This window comes from Kogia breviceps, chromosome 18 (assembly GCF_026419965.1).
Source record: "Kogia breviceps isolate mKogBre1 chromosome 18, mKogBre1 haplotype 1, whole genome shotgun sequence".
NCBI classification, from domain to species: domain Eukaryota; kingdom Metazoa; phylum Chordata; class Mammalia; order Artiodactyla; family Physeteridae; genus Kogia; species Kogia breviceps.
Window position 1 is genome coordinate 25,094,547 of NC_081327.1, and position 19,377 is coordinate 25,113,923.

At 52.6% G+C, this 19,377-nt stretch overlaps 1 protein-coding gene across 2 annotated transcripts in view; it reads right to left on the bottom strand.

Annotated features, from left to right (window-relative positions):
* The window catches only part of ZNF423 (zinc finger protein 423), a 328,197-nt gene that overhangs the window by 259,977 nt on the left and 48,843 nt on the right, over positions 1-19,377 (bottom strand). For both annotated transcript variants that reach the window (XM_059044776.2, XM_067018596.1), the window contains exon 2: positions 9,361-9,420. In XM_059044776.2, coding sequence (XP_058900759.1) covers positions 9,361-9,420 — 60 coding nt within the window. The remainder of the gene's footprint in view (positions 1-9,360; positions 9,421-19,377) is intronic.

Consider the following 19,377-nt stretch of genomic DNA (forward strand, 5'->3'; position numbering starts at 1 on the left):
GTGCCCTGTCCACTGTGACAATGCCTAGGGACTGCCATTTGAGACAAGGGGAAGGAGGAAGGGAGGGGCCCATCAGAGCCTTCTCTGTTGACCACGCAGATCCAGCCTGGGCTAAGCTCCAAGCCAAGCTTCCCTTGATGTATTTATCAATGTGTTATCAAGAATAAATGTGGAGAGCACCAGGTGCCACCCTCAGGGGCTAAGGCTAACCTACATGCATTCCCTCATATAATTCTCACAATGGCCCTAGGAAGCAGAATAAGTATCCCTATTCCATCCGCATGAGGAAATGGAAAGTACAGAGAGGTTAAGTAACTTACTCGAGGTCACACAACTAGTAAATATCTCGACCTCAAACCTACTTCTTACTCTTAACAAAGTGAACAAAAATCTGGCCCTGAACTGCTAAGGTAAAATACAGAGGAAGAAGCAGAAGTGAAGTTCTCCACCCTGGCAAACATTTGCTAGGTATCTGTCACTTACCAAGCCAGAGCTGGGGTCTGGGAGCACAGAGAATCAGACATGGTCACTGCCTGAAGGAGTGAGCAGAGCAGCAAGGGAACCGGGCACGTACAGAAGGAACTTCATACCAAGCAAAGGGCAGTGAGGGCCAGGATCAGGGCGGCCCCCGAGGCTCAGCGGCAGGCACAATAATTACAGCGGGACTATCATGGAATGCTTCCTGGAGGAGGCATCATTTAGGCTGAGCTTTGAAGGATGAGTTCCACAGGCAGAGAGCCCGGCCAGAGCAAAGGTCAAGGGGAGTGGGCAAAAGGGCTTAACTCATCAAACCCTCTAAGTGCTGGCTACTCTGGGTGGTGTGTGAGCCATCAACACCACTCTAGAGCTGGGTAGAAATGCAGAATCCCAGGCCCCATCCAGAACAGCAGAGTCAGAACCTGCCTTTTAACAAGATCACCAAATTTGCCTACATGGTCAAGTTTGAGCTGAGCCAATATAAACCGTGCCTGGAAAACATGGAGAGACCTCCCCAAAGTCCTAAGGAACAAAGTCATCATCACCCACAGGCCCACACCCACATACACACCTGACTGTGGCCCTGGTTTGTAGCCAGGCTTCCAGACACCAAACAACTGCTGATTTCCACCATCCACCAGTGGGGTCCTGGACCTTAGGGAGCACTCAAGGCTGGAGAAAGTAGGACCAGCCCATCCAACATTACAGTCCTCATTACTGATGCCCCCCAAAAGCCCAAGAGCACCAGGAGAGGAGAATGGGGACACCGGGCTTGCTGGAGTGGACAGTCCCCAATCAGCGGGGCTGGGAGCAGGCAACCTCGCTAAAAAGAGCAAGGGTACAATGGCAGAGCAGCTGCTGTGCACCAGCCTGCAGGTACAGGACAAGTGACACAGAGTCCCTGCCTCTGAGGAAGCTGCAAGTCCACCCAGAGAGGTGAAATCAGCAAGACAAGCCCCACTCTGGTTTCACTCCAGCGAAACCATCAGCCAGGCCGTGGGGGAGGAAAAAGGGAATCAGAAGAGAGACACCACACACACACACACACACACACACACACACACACACACACACACACTCCCTCACCCATACTCAGGGTACCAGCACACACGTGCACATGCACATGTGCACGGCAGACACGGCACAGAGGAAGCGATGTACAGTGAAGCCCAGCAGGGGCCCCTGGCTGGTCCAGAGCCAGAGGAAAGGGTGGGCAGGAAACGCCACATCCCCCTCGGAGAGCTGGTCCAAGTCAGCCCCAGGGGCCCAGGATGCCGTACAGAGGGGTGCAGAGGCCCCAGGGCCCCGAGGGGTTTGAGTCAGGGCCAAGGCACCTGTGCATGCTCACACATACACACACATACACACACACACACACACACACAAGTGCATGCCTCCGTGTGCACATAGGGCACAGACGCCCTACCTCGTGGACTGCTCACCATGGTAACAGAATGGCCACCTCTCAGCTCCAGTCACCACCTGAAGGTTTCTGAGGCCTCCTGTGCTGGGGGAAGCAGCTCTAATAAAGGCACAGCCAGGCCAGCCTGGCCAGGGGTCCACGGTGCAGACCAGCCGGCGCATGCCTGCCGTGCTCCCCCCGGTGAGCTCCGGGCCACCGCATCTTCCTACCCAGCCTGCCTGGCTCCACTCAGCTCAACTCCCCACAGACGCCCCAGCCAAGCTAATGAGAAACTCCCCAGCTGGCCCCATATAAAAACGCATTTCTGAAGTCTTTAAAATGCTATGAAATTCTACATCTATTCAGGACTTTTCTACTCCTTTAAAATGTTCCCTGGTCCTCGTCGAGGAAATGACTGGGTTGGGGGCTCGAGCACAGGAGGTGCATAGCGCCAGCCAAGCCAGCCGGGAGCCAAGGGGCACCTGGCAGCTTCTGTCGCCGGCCCCGGGATCGTGGGGAAAGGGGTTGGGACACCCTCACTGACGAGCCAGGTTAAGACGGTCACCTAGGAAAGAATTCAGGGTGAGGGTCCCCAGGGGAGAGGAGGGGAGAGAGGGAGACAGTCTCTCCAGCCTTGATTTGAGGATTGAAGAAAAAGTTTAAAGGTCCTGGGAGCCCCTAAAAAAAACTCCAAAGGGGAAAAAACCACCTACACAAAGACATTGGTCAGAGCATTGCTTATGATTCCAAAACTGAATGCAGTCCAAGTGTCCAGCAGGGAGGGGCAGTTCAGAAAACGAATGCCCATCCACCCAGAGACCCCCAGGTAGCTGCTAAGAAGGACAGGATATGTGGATTCAGGGGTTCCACGAAACTCGGGGCTCTTGGGGGCTATACGGACCCCACCGGTGCATTCACCCTGCACTTCATCTAGAGAGAAGGGTTTTATACATGGATGGGGCTGGCACAGGGGCCAAGAGAAACGTAAACAGCGAGTGTGCAGAAACACAAGGTAGTGGGTGGAGTCTCTGTGAAGTAGTTGAAATAATAAATACATGCTCTAGGAAAACACAAGCGGGGTGGGGAGGCAGCTCTGAGAAGCTTCAGAAGTGCAGGCTGGGCTGCACCAAGCGGCCTCAACTCCCTGCGGTGAAAGGCCCGGTCTGCCAGACATTTCCATCCACCTCACTGGTCACAACGTGGATGTAAAGGGCTGCAGGGGGTGAAGAGGCTTCCACCTTTGTCCATGGTGGGCGCACTGGCCACTCGGGCTACCCCACAGCTTTTACCCAGAGTCAGATAAAAGGAAAAGGAAAAGGAAAGGCTTTCAGCATCCCTCCCCCAAGAGGCCCCCCAGGCACCAGACACCCAGATGCCACTCTAACCTCCCTGCTGAGCAGGTTTCAGAGCCTGCAAGCCCTAACACAGCCTCCCCCTGACCCCGCAAAGCACACACATGCCCCACACCCAAGGACGGTCGTGAGCGGAGGCCCAGGGGAGGTGGGCTGGGGTCCGGCTGGTGGGAGTCTCTAAAGAGAGCCTGACCCAGTGTTTTCCAGACCTGGCCTTTGAATTTGGGAAATGTGCACAAGGCCTTCAAAACAGGCACCTCCTCTCCTTCCGGGCAGCAAACCAGGAGGCCTGGCCCTAGTTAGACTCTCCCATCTGACCCAGGAGGGACCTGGGCACTGAGCTGACACCTCTCCCCAAGCCTCTAGATCCGCTGAAATGAAGAGCCTGAAACAACATTCCCATAAGCAGATCTGCCATTTACAGTTTAGATGCTACATTCATGCCTGAGCTGCCTGGGTTCAAATCCCACCTCTGCCACTTCCTGGCTGTGTGACCTTGAAGCAGGTCACTAGCGTCTCTGTGCCTCACTTTCTACATGTGAAAAGCACTGAGAAGGAGGACTGGCTCCTAGAAGTGGCTCATAAATGGGAATGTTGGTTTCATTAACCAGAACAATGAGACCTGTAACGTGGCAGGAAGGCCTGAAACTCCGATCACACCAATAAGGTCTCAGGCTGCTGGGCCATCACAAACAGTTGATTATATTGAGTGTTTCTCTCCAACCACAAGTGCGTGTGTGTCACCACGCCAGAAATCAACCTGGCTAACCTGCCCAGGCATTCACAATGAGTATTTGTCAACAGATTAACTGTTTTCCGTCTCCAGACCACCCCCAGACCCTTCTGGCACTGCATCCCCAGCTTGGTCCAGAGCAGCCATGGTGGAAGGAAGCCCAACCTGTCCCGAAACCTGGCCCAGGGAGGTGGGAGGTTCCAGTGAGACTGTGATTAGACATTTACACAAAGATGAGCCCCTTCATCTCCCAGCTCAAACGTGGTGACCAGGGGAAGGGAGGCAAAGCTCAGTTTGGTTGGGTTGGTTCCCTGAAACTCCACACGGTCAGCTCACAATCATCCTGGTGCCTGCCACTCAGACACCTCATTGCAAAAGGGATTGAGGGAAGAGAGAGGAAGCACTGACGAGAGGAAGGGCCTCTCCACTGAGCTGGGCTGGGGGGCAGGTGACGGGAAGCAGAGAGGCCTGGAAAGTCAAACCTGGAAAATGGAACCTTGGTAAAGACGCACTTGGCAACCTCCTAACGGTGTCCAGGCTGAAACCAGCTGGCAGAATGACAGTCTTTGACCTGAACAATGTTTTTCAGATATATGAATTGCCCAAAATGAGATACCATTCCACATCTAGGAAGCCTAGAATCCCCCCCCCCCAAAAAAAAGATAAATTACACGTATTAGTGAAGATGGGGAAAGACTGGAACCCTCATACTATATCTCAATAAAGCTGCTTTTAAAAGATACGAGTTGTTAATTTTTTAATCTGATAACATCATATGAAAATCCAGCTTTCTGGCTTCTCTTTTAAAAACTCAGATGATGTGGCGATTCTAGGGCCAGGTGCCCTGTCACAATCAGCTAGCACTGAGGGACGGCTGCCCCCATAGCAGGGCCTGGGTCGCAATTCACAGTGCCCCCCCAAACCTGCCCGCTCACCTGTGCTACCAGCCCACCTCCGATGGGCCTTTGAGCTTGGGACCCCTGTGGGGCTTTCACAAAGGACCCTCACACTTCTAAGGAGTTTGGACCCATGGCCCAGCAAGAAGAAGAGCTTGGGAGTAATCTGTGACGCCCCCGCCCCCCAAATCACATGCAAAATGCTCTGTGCATTTGTGAAGAGAATCCACACGCTTCCTTCCCTTGGAAGCTCAAAGGCATTTGTGGCTCAAAACAGGTTAAGAATTTCTCTCACTTATAAAATAGCTAGTGGGAAGCAGCTGCATAGCACAGGGAGATCAGCTCGGTGCTTTGTGACCACCTAGAGGGGTGGGATAGGGAGGGTGGGAGGGAGACGCAAGAGGGAGGAGATATGGGGATATATGTATATGTATAGCTGATTCACTTTGTTATACAGCAGAAACTAACACACCACTGTAAAGCAGTTATACTCCAATAAAAATGTTAAAAAAAATTCTCTCACTTAAATTGTCTCTTTATAAGATATTGTCCCTTCATCCCCCTTTTTATGGATAAGGAAAAACAGGACACAATGGGAAATGATTTAAAATCCCACACCTACTAGGCACCCCCGTCCCTCGGCTCTGAGTGCAGTGCTTCTTCCCCCGGGTTCCAGTAGCAGCAGCCCCATGTTTGCCAGCAGAGAGGCAAGAGTGGGCTCCCTCCTCCCGTGACCCCCTAGCCAGGCGGGAGAACTGCTGAAAGCCGATCACTTTGCTCCCCTCCCTGCCAAGCCAGGCTCTCCATGACTGTCAGGGCCCCGACTCAAGGGCACAGACAAAGCAGGCCAGGTTGTTGCTGGGGGCAGTGGTCACAGGGTCCCCGCGGAGAGCGGACACCACTGTGCATTCTGCTTCTTTATTGGAGTTCTCCATCACATTCCCAGAGCCAGGAAAAGCAGGCAAGGAGAAGTTTGCACCCCAGGCAGCCTGGGTCCCCACAAAGAGGAGCTGCCCGGTGCTCAAAGTTCTGCCCTCCTAGTTAGATGCTCTCCGCCCACCCTCTTCACCTCACCCTGCATTCCTCCAGACTGATGAGCTAAAAGATCCTCCGTGGCCACCATGGGTCCTGTGCCGCCAGGGACCTTCCCAAAGCCCCCATGATGCCTTCGGGTCTCTGCTCAGCTGTCTACCAGCCAGTGTCAGGTGGTGCAGAGGTTAAACCCCAGGCTCTGGCTGCAGGAGGACTTGGGTTCGAGTCCCTTCTCCACAGCATGCTGGCTGGGGACTGTGGACCCACTACCATACTGCTCCAAGCCTCCTTCCCTCATCTGCCAAATGAGGACGGCAATTCTCAGCAACAGTGCCAAGGGTGGCTTGGGAGGCTTTGCTCCCCTATCATCTTCTTTGGCACCTGCCCCCACTTTCTGATGCGGCCACGTGACATTTTCTCAGCTTCATGAAAAGCATTATACTAAAGCAGCTTCAGCCAGGCCTTTGGCCCTGTCCTCTACCAGAGGGCGGCCCCCAACCAGCCCGTGGAGAAATTCTGGAGTTGCTGCTGGAAATAGCACCCACCTCAGAGGGTTGTCGTGGTGGCCCAATGAGATACTGGAGGTGAAGCTTTGCTCCATGCCCTGGCACATACCAAGTAAGGGTTCACTAAACAGCCATGCCCGGCTCCAGGGCTGCCTCCCAAACCGATCTCATCCTGCCACCCGGGATTCGCTCCATCTCACAAGCCCCATGCTCAGGGAATACAAGCTGACTTTAATAGCCCAAGCCCAGCAGAATTGGGAAGGAAAATTTATCACATGAATGCACTGTGAAAAGATCTTCAGCAACAGGCCAAAGAAAACAAAACAATCCATTGCCCGGCTGTGGACTATCCAATGCCCGGGATGCTCTGCCCTCCCTTTCCCCATCTCCGAGCAGACGATCCAAAGCTGACTGGCATGGGGGCTTCCCTGGTGGCACAGTGGTTGAGAGTCCGCCTGCCGATGCAGGGGATGCGGGTTCGTGCCCCGGTCCGGGAGGATCCCACATGCCGCGGAGCGGCTGGGTCCGTGAGCCATGGCCGCTGAGCCTGCGCGTTCGGAGCCTGTGCTCCGCAACGGGAGAGGCCACAACAGTGAGAGGCCCGCGTACCGCAAAAAAAAAAAAAAAAAGAAAGAAAAAGAAAACAAAGCTGACTGGCACCAGGGAGTCTCTGAGGGCTGGAGGGACTCACAAGGAGCGGTGCACCTCTTCCCGCACACGCGCGTGGGGCATGCTCAGCTCTTGGCTGGAAATGGGCAAGTCCCACAACCTTCGCCACTCCCGAGCGCCCCCAGAGGCCCGAGGGCTGTCCATTCCACTGTGGCCTCGGAGCACCGCAGAACGCAGGCCCCCACGCAGCCCCTTGGCGCTGCCCTGCCTTCTGCAGGCCGGCCCTAGGGACGCAGCCCAGGCGCTTGACGCTCCCTGCACCGGGCTCTCCATCCACCACAACACTGCCAGCACCCTCCTGGCACCCCGCGGCTGTCCTCGACTGTCCTATCGCCACTGACACCACGGGGAAAACAGCTGGGAGGGAGGACTTTATAGGGACACGACCAGGCTGGGCGCTTTCCTGGTGCGGGGGCTCGGAGCAGAGCGGGGACCCTCTTCAGAGCTGGCTGCATGCCTGAGCATGTGGGCCCCCAAGTCTGTCAGCGCGCCTGGAGGAGATGTGGAGCTTTATAACCTCACTGTGTGTCCTCCAGCCATGGGGAGTGCATCTCTCCCGCACAGAAGGCCACAGGGCAGGGACCACACAGCCCCTTCCCCTATCCTACCCAGTGTGGACCCCAAGGCCTGTCCTAACTCTGGACTCTCCTCCCAAGAATTTGAGCGCCTCCCCAATTCTGCCTTCAGACAAAGCCCCTGCCCTGGAGGGAGCCCCTGTCACCAAGGGCCAGGCACCTGCACACACAACAGTGCCCAAGCCTGGGTCAGCCAGGACCCAGCCAGGACCCTTCAGACTCCCCAATCAGCACAGATCCTGCTGCGAAGAGCACTGGACTAGGAGTCCGGGAACCCGGGTTCGCGTGCTGGCACCCACTCCCCTTCTGCCCAGTCTATACCAGCATTTCCCAAATTTCAGTCATCTGGGAACCACCTTCATGATTTTTGCTGACTCCAAGCATTACATACTATCACTTAAAACTCTGTCAACTCAATTTTCTCACTTAAATGACTTCCGTATCATCTTAACTCACACGTGGCCATAAAATCACAAATTCAATGTGTAACCATTCAAGTGTTAAATGTTCATATGCCTGTTGCCTAACACCTCGTTCTTGGAACTACTGACCCAGATCATACCTCCCTCCTTGCCTCAGTTTCCACACCTAAAAGAGAAGGCAGTGGGACTAAATGACTCCCTCGTAGGTCTTCTCAGGCCCAAGATTCTCCCCTGTGTAGCTAGAGCCAGGTGGTCAGGATCCTGGGACAGGAGACAAGGCAGGAGAGCCTGGCGCCGGCCAGACAGGAAGCCAGAGCCCTGCTGCCAAGGAAGGTGCTAGCTGGATGCACGGCCAACAGGAGCACCGTGCCCTCCACTCAGGAGCTCCCAAGGACCCCAAGCCAGTTCCCATCCCAAGCTCCATGGGCAGCTCCCAATTACAGAACTTTACAGTCACAAAAACCTCATTCATCACCTCTTTGTATAGCTGGGGAAACTGAGGCACAGGAAGGAACTTAGCTAGGGCAGAACTGAGCTGCAAAACCCAAGTCCCCTGACTACCAAGTCACCTCCATCACCCCCCAATGGCCAGGAACCCCAAAAGTCTGACCTCCCCCTATTACCAACTCCTGGAGGCCTGGGCTCGGGTCTGCATGCCCAAGAGTGCAATGCAGCCCCTTCTCGGAAGGCAAATATAGGAATTCTATTTTGATTGGAGTTTAAATGTCCTATTAAAATGGCTTTTATAGGGCTTCCCTGGTGGCGCTGTGGTTGAGAGTCCGCCTGCCGATGCAGAGGGCACGGGTTCGTGCCCCAGTCCGGGAGGATCCCACATGCCGCAGAGCGGCTGGGCCCGTGAGCCGTGGCCGCTGAGCCTGCGCGTCCGGAGCCTGTGCTCCGCAACGGGAGAGGCCACAGCAGTGAGAGGCCCGCGTACCGCAAAAAAAAAAAAAAAAAAAGGCTTTTATGCAGTTAGGTTGGAATGAATGTGCAGCGACGCCCAGGGCAGGGAGCTTTAAAGCCTGTGTAGTGGGGGTGTGGTGGCCCATCTGAATGTGCCCACAAGATAGAAACACGGTCCCCAGGGGAATAAAGGCATAGTAGTCTCTGTATGTAATAGATTTTATTGACCATATGGAACTGATATAAAAATCGTGTTGCACGGGGTAATGTGGACCGGAGATAGGAATGTGACAGGAAGAATATGTTCCATAACCAGCTAGGTGGCTTTCTGAGTTCCTGAGCCTGCCCCCCAGGACCCCCCACCAACTCTCCCACCAGTCCCTGGGCATTTACCTGATGCTGTCACGGAGGAATCCCAGGGAAGCGAGAAGTCCGAGGCCTCCCCCTCTTCAACTAAAAGAGAGAACAGAGACGGGCCTGTGAGTTTTAAATCTGTGCAAACAGGTCATTGGGGTGGGGTACGGGGCAAGGAGGAAGGATCATTTGTGGCGGTCCCTATAATACCCATGATCAGGGGGCAAAGGGGTCAAGCCTACAAAGAGGCCTTTGTTGGTTTCACAGAGATGTAAAATAATCAGAACAAAACATAAACAGCAAATAAGTGCTATATCTGTATGGTTCCCCCATCCTCGTGCCCCTGGCGGACATCACAGATCTATTACAGCACTGCCTCAAACAAGACGCAGCATAAGAATCTTTCTCCACACAGTGCTACAGGCCATTACTATCTATAATCAGAGTACCCACTTGGGATAAAGCCATTTGACACTCACAGGAGTAGAGTGAAGACTCAGTCCTCTCCCTGGTCCTCCAGACACTGACCTCCTACCAAGAGCCCTTAGACCACCACTGAGATGTGAAGGCTTTCTCGATGATTCCAAGAAACAAACAAGTGATTCTCAGAGGTTGGCAAAGCATGGTGTGCTATCCTCTACACTGAGAGCTGACCCACAGACAGACCTCAGGACATGCTGGGGTCGACTCTTCCGTGGTCAGCAGTCCTGGGCCAGTGACATCAGAAAGCAACTCACCGGACTTCCCTGGTGGTGCAGTGGTTAAGAATCCACCTGCCAATGCAGGCGACAAGGGTTCGAGCCCTGGTCCGGGAAGATCCCCCATGCCGCGGATCAACTAAGCCCGTGCACCACAACTACTGAACCTGTGCTCTAGAGCCCACGTGCCCCAACTACTGAAGCCCGCGCACCTAGAGCCCATGCTACGCAACAAGAGAAGCCACTGCAATGAGAAGCCCGGGCACCGCAATGAAAAGTAGCCCCCGCTCACCGCAACTAGAGAAAGCCCGCGCACAGCAACGAAGACATAATGCAGCCAAAATAAGTAAATAAATTTATTTTTGAAAAAAGAAAGAAAGAAACTCACTTCTCCACTCCACCCCAGAGGCCACAGAATGAAGCTGGGGAGGGACGGGGTGTCCCCACTACCCTGCGGCCTGGTGTGTGAGACCAGGCTGGTGGCCGTGGAGGCCATACACTAGGAGAACACGGGAGAAATTCTATACAGCATAATAAAGCTCTTGTCCTGGAATTAATCCCAGTCTAGGGCATGTAATAATATTAAACTGGGTTATGGACTTTGTAAAATGGAACTTTGTTTAAGCCAGAAATGTGCATACACAGTATTTTTCAGATTTAATGGGCTCTGAAGTTCTACACACGTGCAGGCTGAAGCCACCACGTACCTCCCTGTTCTCTTCGCAATGTCGCTGTCTCTACGTGGGCACACACTGTGAGCCAGGCACTGCTCTCAGTGTGTTTAATCCCCCATCAACACACTTTGAGAGGTGATGTGACACGTCGGAGGTCCTACAGCTAGAAAGAGTCCACACAACGTTGGGGCTGGAACCCAGGACTGTCCATCTCGAAGGCTGCTCCTGTGTCCACCTGAGATACAGAGGATGCTGTCCAGAATCCTAGCAGCTCAGGACTGGAAAGCAGCAACACCAACCTGCCCCTCAGAAGGCAGGTACACAGCATGCTGGGCAGCCGAGCTGGGAGAGGAACAAGCAGGTTGGCTTGTGGTCAGACACGGGCTTCAAACCCCGATTCTGCCTCTCATTTCATGACCTTGAGCAAATTGTTCAACCTCTAGGCTTCAGTTCTCCCATCTCAAAAACAGAGGTAAAAATGGTACCTAAGGCACAGGGTTATTGGGAAGATTCAGTGTGATGATGGCTGTCATCCACTGGAACAGTGGCTCAAGCACTCAGGTGGGTTTGGTGCCAGGGCTGGAACAGCTCTCGGAATTAACAAGTCCTGCTCTGCGTGACTCTGACCCTCTTTATTGTCTACGCGTGATCTTACACCAGCCCCCCCATAGAGCCTCAGAGAACATGTTTTCTTTTAACCCTCAGAAGCAGCTCGCCCAAGAGGGCACATCCACGTCACTGAGCAGAGGCCAACGAATGCTAACCAAGGGCTCTCTCTCTCCCAAGTTTGCATTCTGAGAGTAGAAACTCGACATCAAGACAACGAAATGCAGAGAGATCTAGGTTGGGACCAAAGCTATTGTTTGACTTAGCTAGTTACAGCTGGGGTGGGGTTTTCAAATATGCAGCTTTGTAAATACGAATCGAGACCTCAAGTCAGACTAAATTGATATTACCCACTAAGCTGATTCCAGCCAGACAGCCTCCGAAACACAGGCGGATAATGCTTAAGGCGATCGGAAGCAGGCCATGCATGAAAGGAGCAGTTGTTAGCAGCTTTCAGGACCACACCTGAAAATCAGTTTCCTTCACATTTCATCGTTTACTTACTTTAAAATGTAATATATACATTGCTTCTATTGAGAGGTTGCTGCCGATCTGTAAGGTCATCACGCTACCATCTCATAGGACACTGTCAACAAGATCTGTGTGGGTACCTAGGACCAAGACATGATGCACGACCCTAGTTCTCCCTCTGCCCTCAGCGTACTCCAGGTATCAGGGCAAAAGTCCCCACACTTGGGTCCACTCAGTTCTTTGGTTGGGAAGTGTGACCTTCCAAGTCGTTGAACCGGAGGATGCCAAACCCATCCCTCCCCCAAGATTTGGCTTCAGCCATTGTGGGAAGGAGAATGAGAAAACATCTGCTATTCTGGAGCTCTTGGGAGGATTCAAGGCTCTGCTTCCGGGGACGATAAGAGTGCAGAGGTGGGAAGAGGAGGAGAGTGACCCAACGCCGCCGGCTGGGGAATTCCAAAGTGACAGACATGATTACAGGCAAACGGCCGCATCACACACCAGCATCCCCAGAACCACGTCCCTCACAGCAAGGAGGAGCCCATGGGCCAACTCGCACAGTGACATGGGCACGAATGCACTTTCTTACAACTGCTGGCATTCACCCCACTGACATCCCATCCCCTGGCCCACTTTATACGGACAACACCCCAAGGGGCTGCCCAGGCAGCCAAGGGAGCTAGGGGCCTTCTGGGGACTCCCCCAGACTGCACCTCTAACTTTTTAATTTATAAGATACTTGGCACCACTGAGGCCAAAGTACACACCCCCGCCGTGCCCAGCCTCAAGGGGAGCACAGGGAGATCCAATCCTGTGAATGATGGGCGTGGTAAGCACAGGGTGGGTGCACAAGGCCAGAATGTACACAAAGGGAGGGCGCGTGGGGACAAGTGTATACACATGCGGACGGGGCACAGAGTGAGTGAGAACACACAGGGTAGGGGTGCAGCAGCAAACGAGGGGATACGTGACAAAGTGTGTATGCAAGGAATGGAGGTGCAGGGCTGATGTACACATGGAAGAGTGCACAAAGTGTATTCACCATGGTTCCTGGGGTGTGTTAAGAAAGATTCTGAGGCTCTCTCAGGGCATCAGACAGATCAGAACTCTGTGTTCTCTCTCAACTCTGGGATCACATGCTCTGATGGCTGACTGCCCCATGGGTGTATACACCTGTGAGTCCCGCCAGATGCTGTCTCCCCAACTCAGGAGTGGGCTCATAAGCGACCACAACCCCCCTACTCTGGGAGTACCCATAGCTTGCCCGTCTATGCACCAGGATGACCCTGCCACCATCAATGAGATGCCAGTGAGATCCAAAGCCTGTGTGCTGGGCCTCTGGACTTACAGAACCCTCCAGCAGGGGCAGGTGGTGCTAGGTGAGCACCTGTATAAGCCACCTCCCCAGTGCCACTTGCTCCTGGCCTGGGGAGGAGTATCCTCTCCTCGGGGCTCCCCATTACCTTGAAAATGAAGTGGAGATGGAGCTGCAGAAGGGAAAAGAAAGGGGAGGCAAGGGGCTGAGGTGGGAGGCTGGAAACGGGGCCCTAGAACCAGGGCAGGACTGGGGCCACACATGGAGGTTGACCAAAGTCAGGCAGGATCTGGGTTGACAGACAAGGTGTAGGTTAGAGGCAGAAAAGCTCAAGCACAAGTGCTAAGGCAGACGGTGTCAGGAGGTGAACGAGAGAGACAAACAGAGGCAGGCATCGATCCGAGGATCAGAGGAGGCCTCCAGCAGGGCAGCAGGGCCCCAAAAGCCCCCTTCCCTACCGCAAAATCCACAACAGGCCAGCTGCTCAGCCTGTCTTCAAGGATCTGAGAAGGCCCTGCTCCTGGATGTAAGCCTCTGGACAAGTGTGCAGCTAGGCACTTCTCTGGGGAAAGGATCCATAGTTTTCATCAAAAAGATCTAGAATCTGCCCCTCCAATAAAGGCTTTATTTGAGGAGTCTTCACAGCTGGCCCCACCTCTGGCTGGTGGTCCCAGGGTCTGAAGGGACCACTCCATGCTTTGTTGGCTTTTGTCCCAGGGATCATCTTACCCTTAGGGAAGGGTTGTGACTAGCCTGGCCTGACAGAGGCTCCCTAGAGGCATCCCTGCCCCAGCAGAGGTGGTGAGCCCAGCAAGGGGCACATGGCAGCTCTCCTCGGCTCAGCCTTGGGGAAACGCCCTCACCCACACCAGCCCAGGGCCCAGGAGAGTAAAGGACGCATTGAGAGCCCAGACTCATTGTCAAGCATGAAATGGAGCATCACTCCTGACTTAGTACTAAGCAAGCTCAAGGAACGAAAAAGTGTAAAGCAGGAAAGACTATTGTGTACAGCTGTGCAGGTTGTGCACTGCACAAGAGGCCCAGCAGAGGTGGTGAGAGAGGGTTGAAATTTAGCCCACAGTCTATCTGTTCTGGTGCAGGGCTATGAATGTCCAGAGGAAGGGGTACCCAGTGTTTTTGCACAAAGGCACAACTGGCCTTTCTTCTAATTCACACAGATGTGCTATAAAGCATAGCCCATGCCCATCTCTGGCATCAGGCTTCAGGGCAAAATGACCAGGGTCGGGGGCAAACTCAACCAGTGGGCCCACACTTTCCAGGCTCCTCTCTGGTGGGGATGGGGGACAGGCAGTGGATGGGCTTGGGAGAGTCATGGCATGGAAGAGTACAGGCCTTCTGCAGCCAAAGCTAAAACTACCCAAGCCCCAACGCCAGCCCCCTAACACCAAGCTCAGACCCTCAGAGGAACCAAGACCTCGCAACAGGGTAACATCACAAACCCATTAATTTAACTCCACGATTCCCTGGCCATTTGCTGAAAAGAGAGGAAACTAACCCTTTAAATGATGCAGGTAAGACCACCTGCCATTCTCCTCCATGTGCGCCTGCCCAGAGCCAGGGTGCAAGAAGGGCTGAGACTATGCACTCTCCCATCAGTCTGTCCACACCCCTGTCACCTGAGGACCTCACCACCAGGAAGATGGGTCTAGGATTTAAAGCAATCTATTTTTGGAGAACATGGCTCCTAAACAGAAGCCTTCTGCCATCAGATCTAGTGCTTTTAAATACACACACACACACACACACACACACACACACACACACACAAAGGTGGTATGTCCCAAAGCTGGAGGAAAAACTGTTGCACAGACTTACTGAGAGATAGTGGGTGGGTCCACAAGTCGGCTGCTTTGTAATATATTTTTACAGCAATTTTGGTAATATTTAACTTTCCCCTTAAATGCATACTTTAGAACCAGCACCTATGAAAACATGAAAGGTTACTGAAAATTTTTCATAAATTGTTCCCCTGGCCTATCTTGGGCAGAGGGGTAGGAAGCCTAGATCTCGCTCGGCCACTGTCTTCCCTTTCTCTCCTTGCCTTGTTTATCTACAATGCAGGGAAGCACACAGGGCTCTAGGAGTAGTCCAAGAACTCCAGAATAGAAGTTGGTCCATCCTCACCAGGAAAGTGGCTCTTCCAGAAGTCATCCACAGAGCTCAGCTAGCAGGACAGGTGAGTGGGATAAGGGTATCTGGAGAGAAGCTATAGAATGAAGGGATTCGGGGAGTGGGCTCTGAAATAGGGCTCCCCAGGACCATCCCTAGCTCTGCCACTTACAGGCTGTCAGATCTGGGGCAAGACGCTTGACCCGCTCTGACCTTCGGTGGCCTCCTGTGTAAATGGGGGTAACGCTAGTACACATCACAGGAGTGTCGAGAAGACTAAATGCAGTGGTATTCCCGAAGCACATGGCTCAAGGCGAACACGCAGTCAATATTAGCGTTACTGCGATAACTCAAGCTGCCCCTTCTCCCCCTGCGGTGGCTGGCCAGGTTTCACTCTGCAGGTAAAGAGGGAGGGCTCGAACAGTGAGATCAAGTTTCCCACCGAGATCCAACCCTAACCCCCGCAGGAAGGGCTCAGGGAGGGCCATGGATCTTTTGGCATCACTGCCTTCTAGTCCCCGCCACGGTGCAGGGAAGGTGTCCCTAAGTGTGGGACCATCTGGAGGTCACAGCCAAGGGCTCAGCTTCTGTGCCAGTTCATCTCCCTCTCCCTCCCGGGTCCCCTCGTCTGCACCCCACACACCCCAAAGGAGAACTGGGAGATATCTGCAGAAGGAACAGAAGCTACAGGCTCAGCAGAATCTATATTTTGGGGAACCTTACAGAAATTTGATTCCTTTCCTCCACTCTTCCCTAATAAAATGAAAATGATGGTGATGATGGAAAACATAGGGTAATAAATGTGAAACATGTCAAGTTTTCTTTAAGTACTCAAAAAATGGGTTTTTCACTTGACCAGGGATAGAACACAAGCGGCACACCTGCCCCAGCTCCCCTATCCTGCACCCGTGGTAGGCATTGCTAATTAATCAAGGCACTCTTTCTTACTAGGCACAGATGCAGCTTCAAAAGGCTCAACAAAGTGGGTTAAAAGCTATTGGCCTTCTCTGTCCTGGTCCATAGCTCCCCTTCCGTTCAAACACCTCTTCACGGCACACACATACCACACACATTCACACACACACACACCTTACACTACTCTTAGGGGTGCGTCCAACGAGAGTAGATCTGGGCCAGACCCAGGACTCTCCCCCAGAAGAGCAACCTTCACTGAGCCCCAGTGGCCCCAGGCCTCATGCCAAGCATCCCACCTACAGGCTCCCATTTAATCCTCCCCGCCCCCACCTAAGGGAGGCCTCAAAATCCCCACATTTCTGATGAGGCAATAAAGCCCGGAGAGTCCGAACATTTGTCCAGAAGTCGGCCCATGGGCTCACAAGGCCAGAGAGATGTTTCCAAGTGTAGCTTTAGCTCAAAGCTACAAATACCCAGCCCCAGAGGGCGCTTACAGGTACTTCCTCAGCTGCTACCCAAAAGTCAAGGCTTTACTCACCCATTTCACAGAAGGGGAAAGAAAGTCCCAGAGAAGAGAAGCAGCTCACCCAGGGGGGGGCAGACAAGGTAACAGAAGCCCTGAACTCGAATACTCTAGCTCCCAAGCCCTGGAGTCCTCATAGACGATGCCCCCTACCACATGGTTCTTCTAGGAATAAGCAGCTACATGTTGCTGAGCTCTCAACAGTGCTGATATGAGCACTCTTTACACTTTTACTTGCCCAAAGCAGTGCTTCTCCGAATGTAGTCCCCAGACCTGCAATAGTAGCTTGGGGGGGACGCAGAATCTCTGGGAGTGGGGCCTGGCAATCTGTATTTTTACAAGCATTCCAGGTGATTCTGATGCCTGCTAGCGTTTGAGAACCACTGGCCTACACAATCTTATGAGATAAGTACCTTTGTTAACCCCCTTTTACAGATGAGGAAACTAAGCAGTTTGCCAAAGGTCCTGGAGAGGTGGAGCCAGGACTGGGGATTCTTTACCCCCTTTGTTTTACTTCTGCAAGCAGCAGCTCCGGTTCACATTGAGTGTGGTCAGCCAATGAAAGCGTAAAATCTGATTCATTCTCTCTCTCTCTCTCTCTCTCTCTCTCTCTCTCTCTCTCTCTCTCTCTCTCTCTCTCTCTCTCTCTCTTTCCCCAGGGATTGAAATTAACAGAAGATTCGGTAAGTCCCTCCCTGTGCCAGCTCCAGGGGAACCCAAGAAGAGAATTCATCCTCTGGGGTCTCCTCCCAAGCACACAGGTCCTTGGGGAGAGAAGGAAAACCATGTGAGACAGTGGTGTGTGGTAAATCTTTAAAAAGACAGTGGTCCAGGGAGGAAAAGGGCTCTGGTTTGCAGTGTTTGCCACTTTCTATAGTGAAATACTCCCACCACAGCCGCTGTCAAGCTACCGAACAGGACACTGCGGGACGTGGAGCTGGGAAAAGATGTGCACGGTCAGCACGTCACCAGCTAAAGAAGCAGTGCCACGGAGGGGCGGGCGCCAAGCTGGGGTGGGGCAGGGGCACCTTCCCGGCTCTCCCCACCTACCCCATTTGTCTCATTTAGGCTCAGGCCCCGTGTCCCAGGATTCACTCAGCGTTGCCCTTCTCTTACTGTGTCCTAGATCGAGCATCTTTTTTCTTGTTATAAAAGTTTCTGAAATAAACGCTCCACGTACAATGTAGAAAACTAGGAAACAGTGAGTGAGTTAAAATGGGGAAACTAAAAGCACAACTTTCCCTGTATAAATGCATTGGTACAACTTGATAGAAAGTTGAAACAACACATACAATTGAACAACACTACCAGTTCTGGAAACTGCTTTCCTATCTCAGCAATATACAATGAACATCTTTTCACATCAAAACATGGACCAACACGGATATTATTCATGGTGGCCTGAGTCCCATCATAGGAGGCTCCAGGACTAATTTAACCAATGTCCTGTTGCTGGATACCTAGGCCACTGCTAGTTGTTTACGGCTGTAAGACAAGCCACGTTGCAAAGCCATCCGCACACATAAAACACAGCCGCAAGCCTGCTCAGTGATTTTTCTTAGAATTAGTTCCCCCAAACAGGATTTACTAGGACAAAGAGTTTGCCGATTTTCAGGCTTTTGAGACATACTGCCAATGTGTATTCGGCCTTTTCCTCCTTAAATAAGCACTGAGTGCCTCAGGTGACCTAACTCTGAGCTAGGTATTATGAGAAAGATGAGAAAACGGACTTGGACTTTGACTTTCAACCTTCACACCATGAACTCCATGGTGACAAATGTTACCACTGTTGTGCCCCTTGGGGGCTGGCACATAATGACAGCTGAGTGAATGAATGAATGAATGGATGAACAAACTACGGTATGATGGAAGATGCTAAATGAATCCCAATCTCAGAGACAAAAACAAGTGGACACAACAAGGACCCAGAGTGTAGCATGAAGGAGGCGGTGGGAGCTAGGGAAGGTGAAAGGACAGCAGGGACCAACTCCTACCCACTGAGCCCACAGCTTAGCGCTCTGACATGGGGTCTTCCTGTCCACACACATAGCTCCAGAGAAGCCTCCAACCTAGAGCTAGGGATGAGTTTCTACTCCAACTGCAGAGAACATTCTGATTTCCTTTTACACTGACATGTAAATCTTATTTTAGGAAGACTGATATTCATGGACAAAAATTTCTAAAGTCTGTGGGTCTCTCTTTTAATGTAAATAAAACATTTCCTGCTCAAAGATGAAGTTCAAGAAAATCAAATCAAATTGCATTTGCCCTAAGCAAGGAAATATACTGATATAAACTCGGGGGAATCTGAGGCAACCCCACCAGGCCCCACCCAGCCCTACTTTGGATTCTGCCTGTGGGTACAGGGCTTCAAGCTTCTTGCCCAAATTTCCAGGGTCAGCCTGACCACCAGCTACATACCCACCCTTCTTCCCTGGTCAGAAACACTGCCCAGAGCTCAGGCTCACCTCCTCCAAGAATCTCTCCCTGACCGCCCTGGCCCTGGACTTAGGTTAGCCTCACTTGCAGCAGCGTATTGCCAAAGAAAGACACCTTAGGATCAAATCCCCATGTGCCACGGTTTGCTGTGTGACCCTGACAAATTAAGTAACCTCTCTGTGCATAACAATCCTTCAAGGTAGCTCTGAGGATAAAATAAGAAGGTGTTTATAAGGCACATGGTCCTGAGCCCAATATTCAGGTGCCTGGCAAAGAAAAATGATC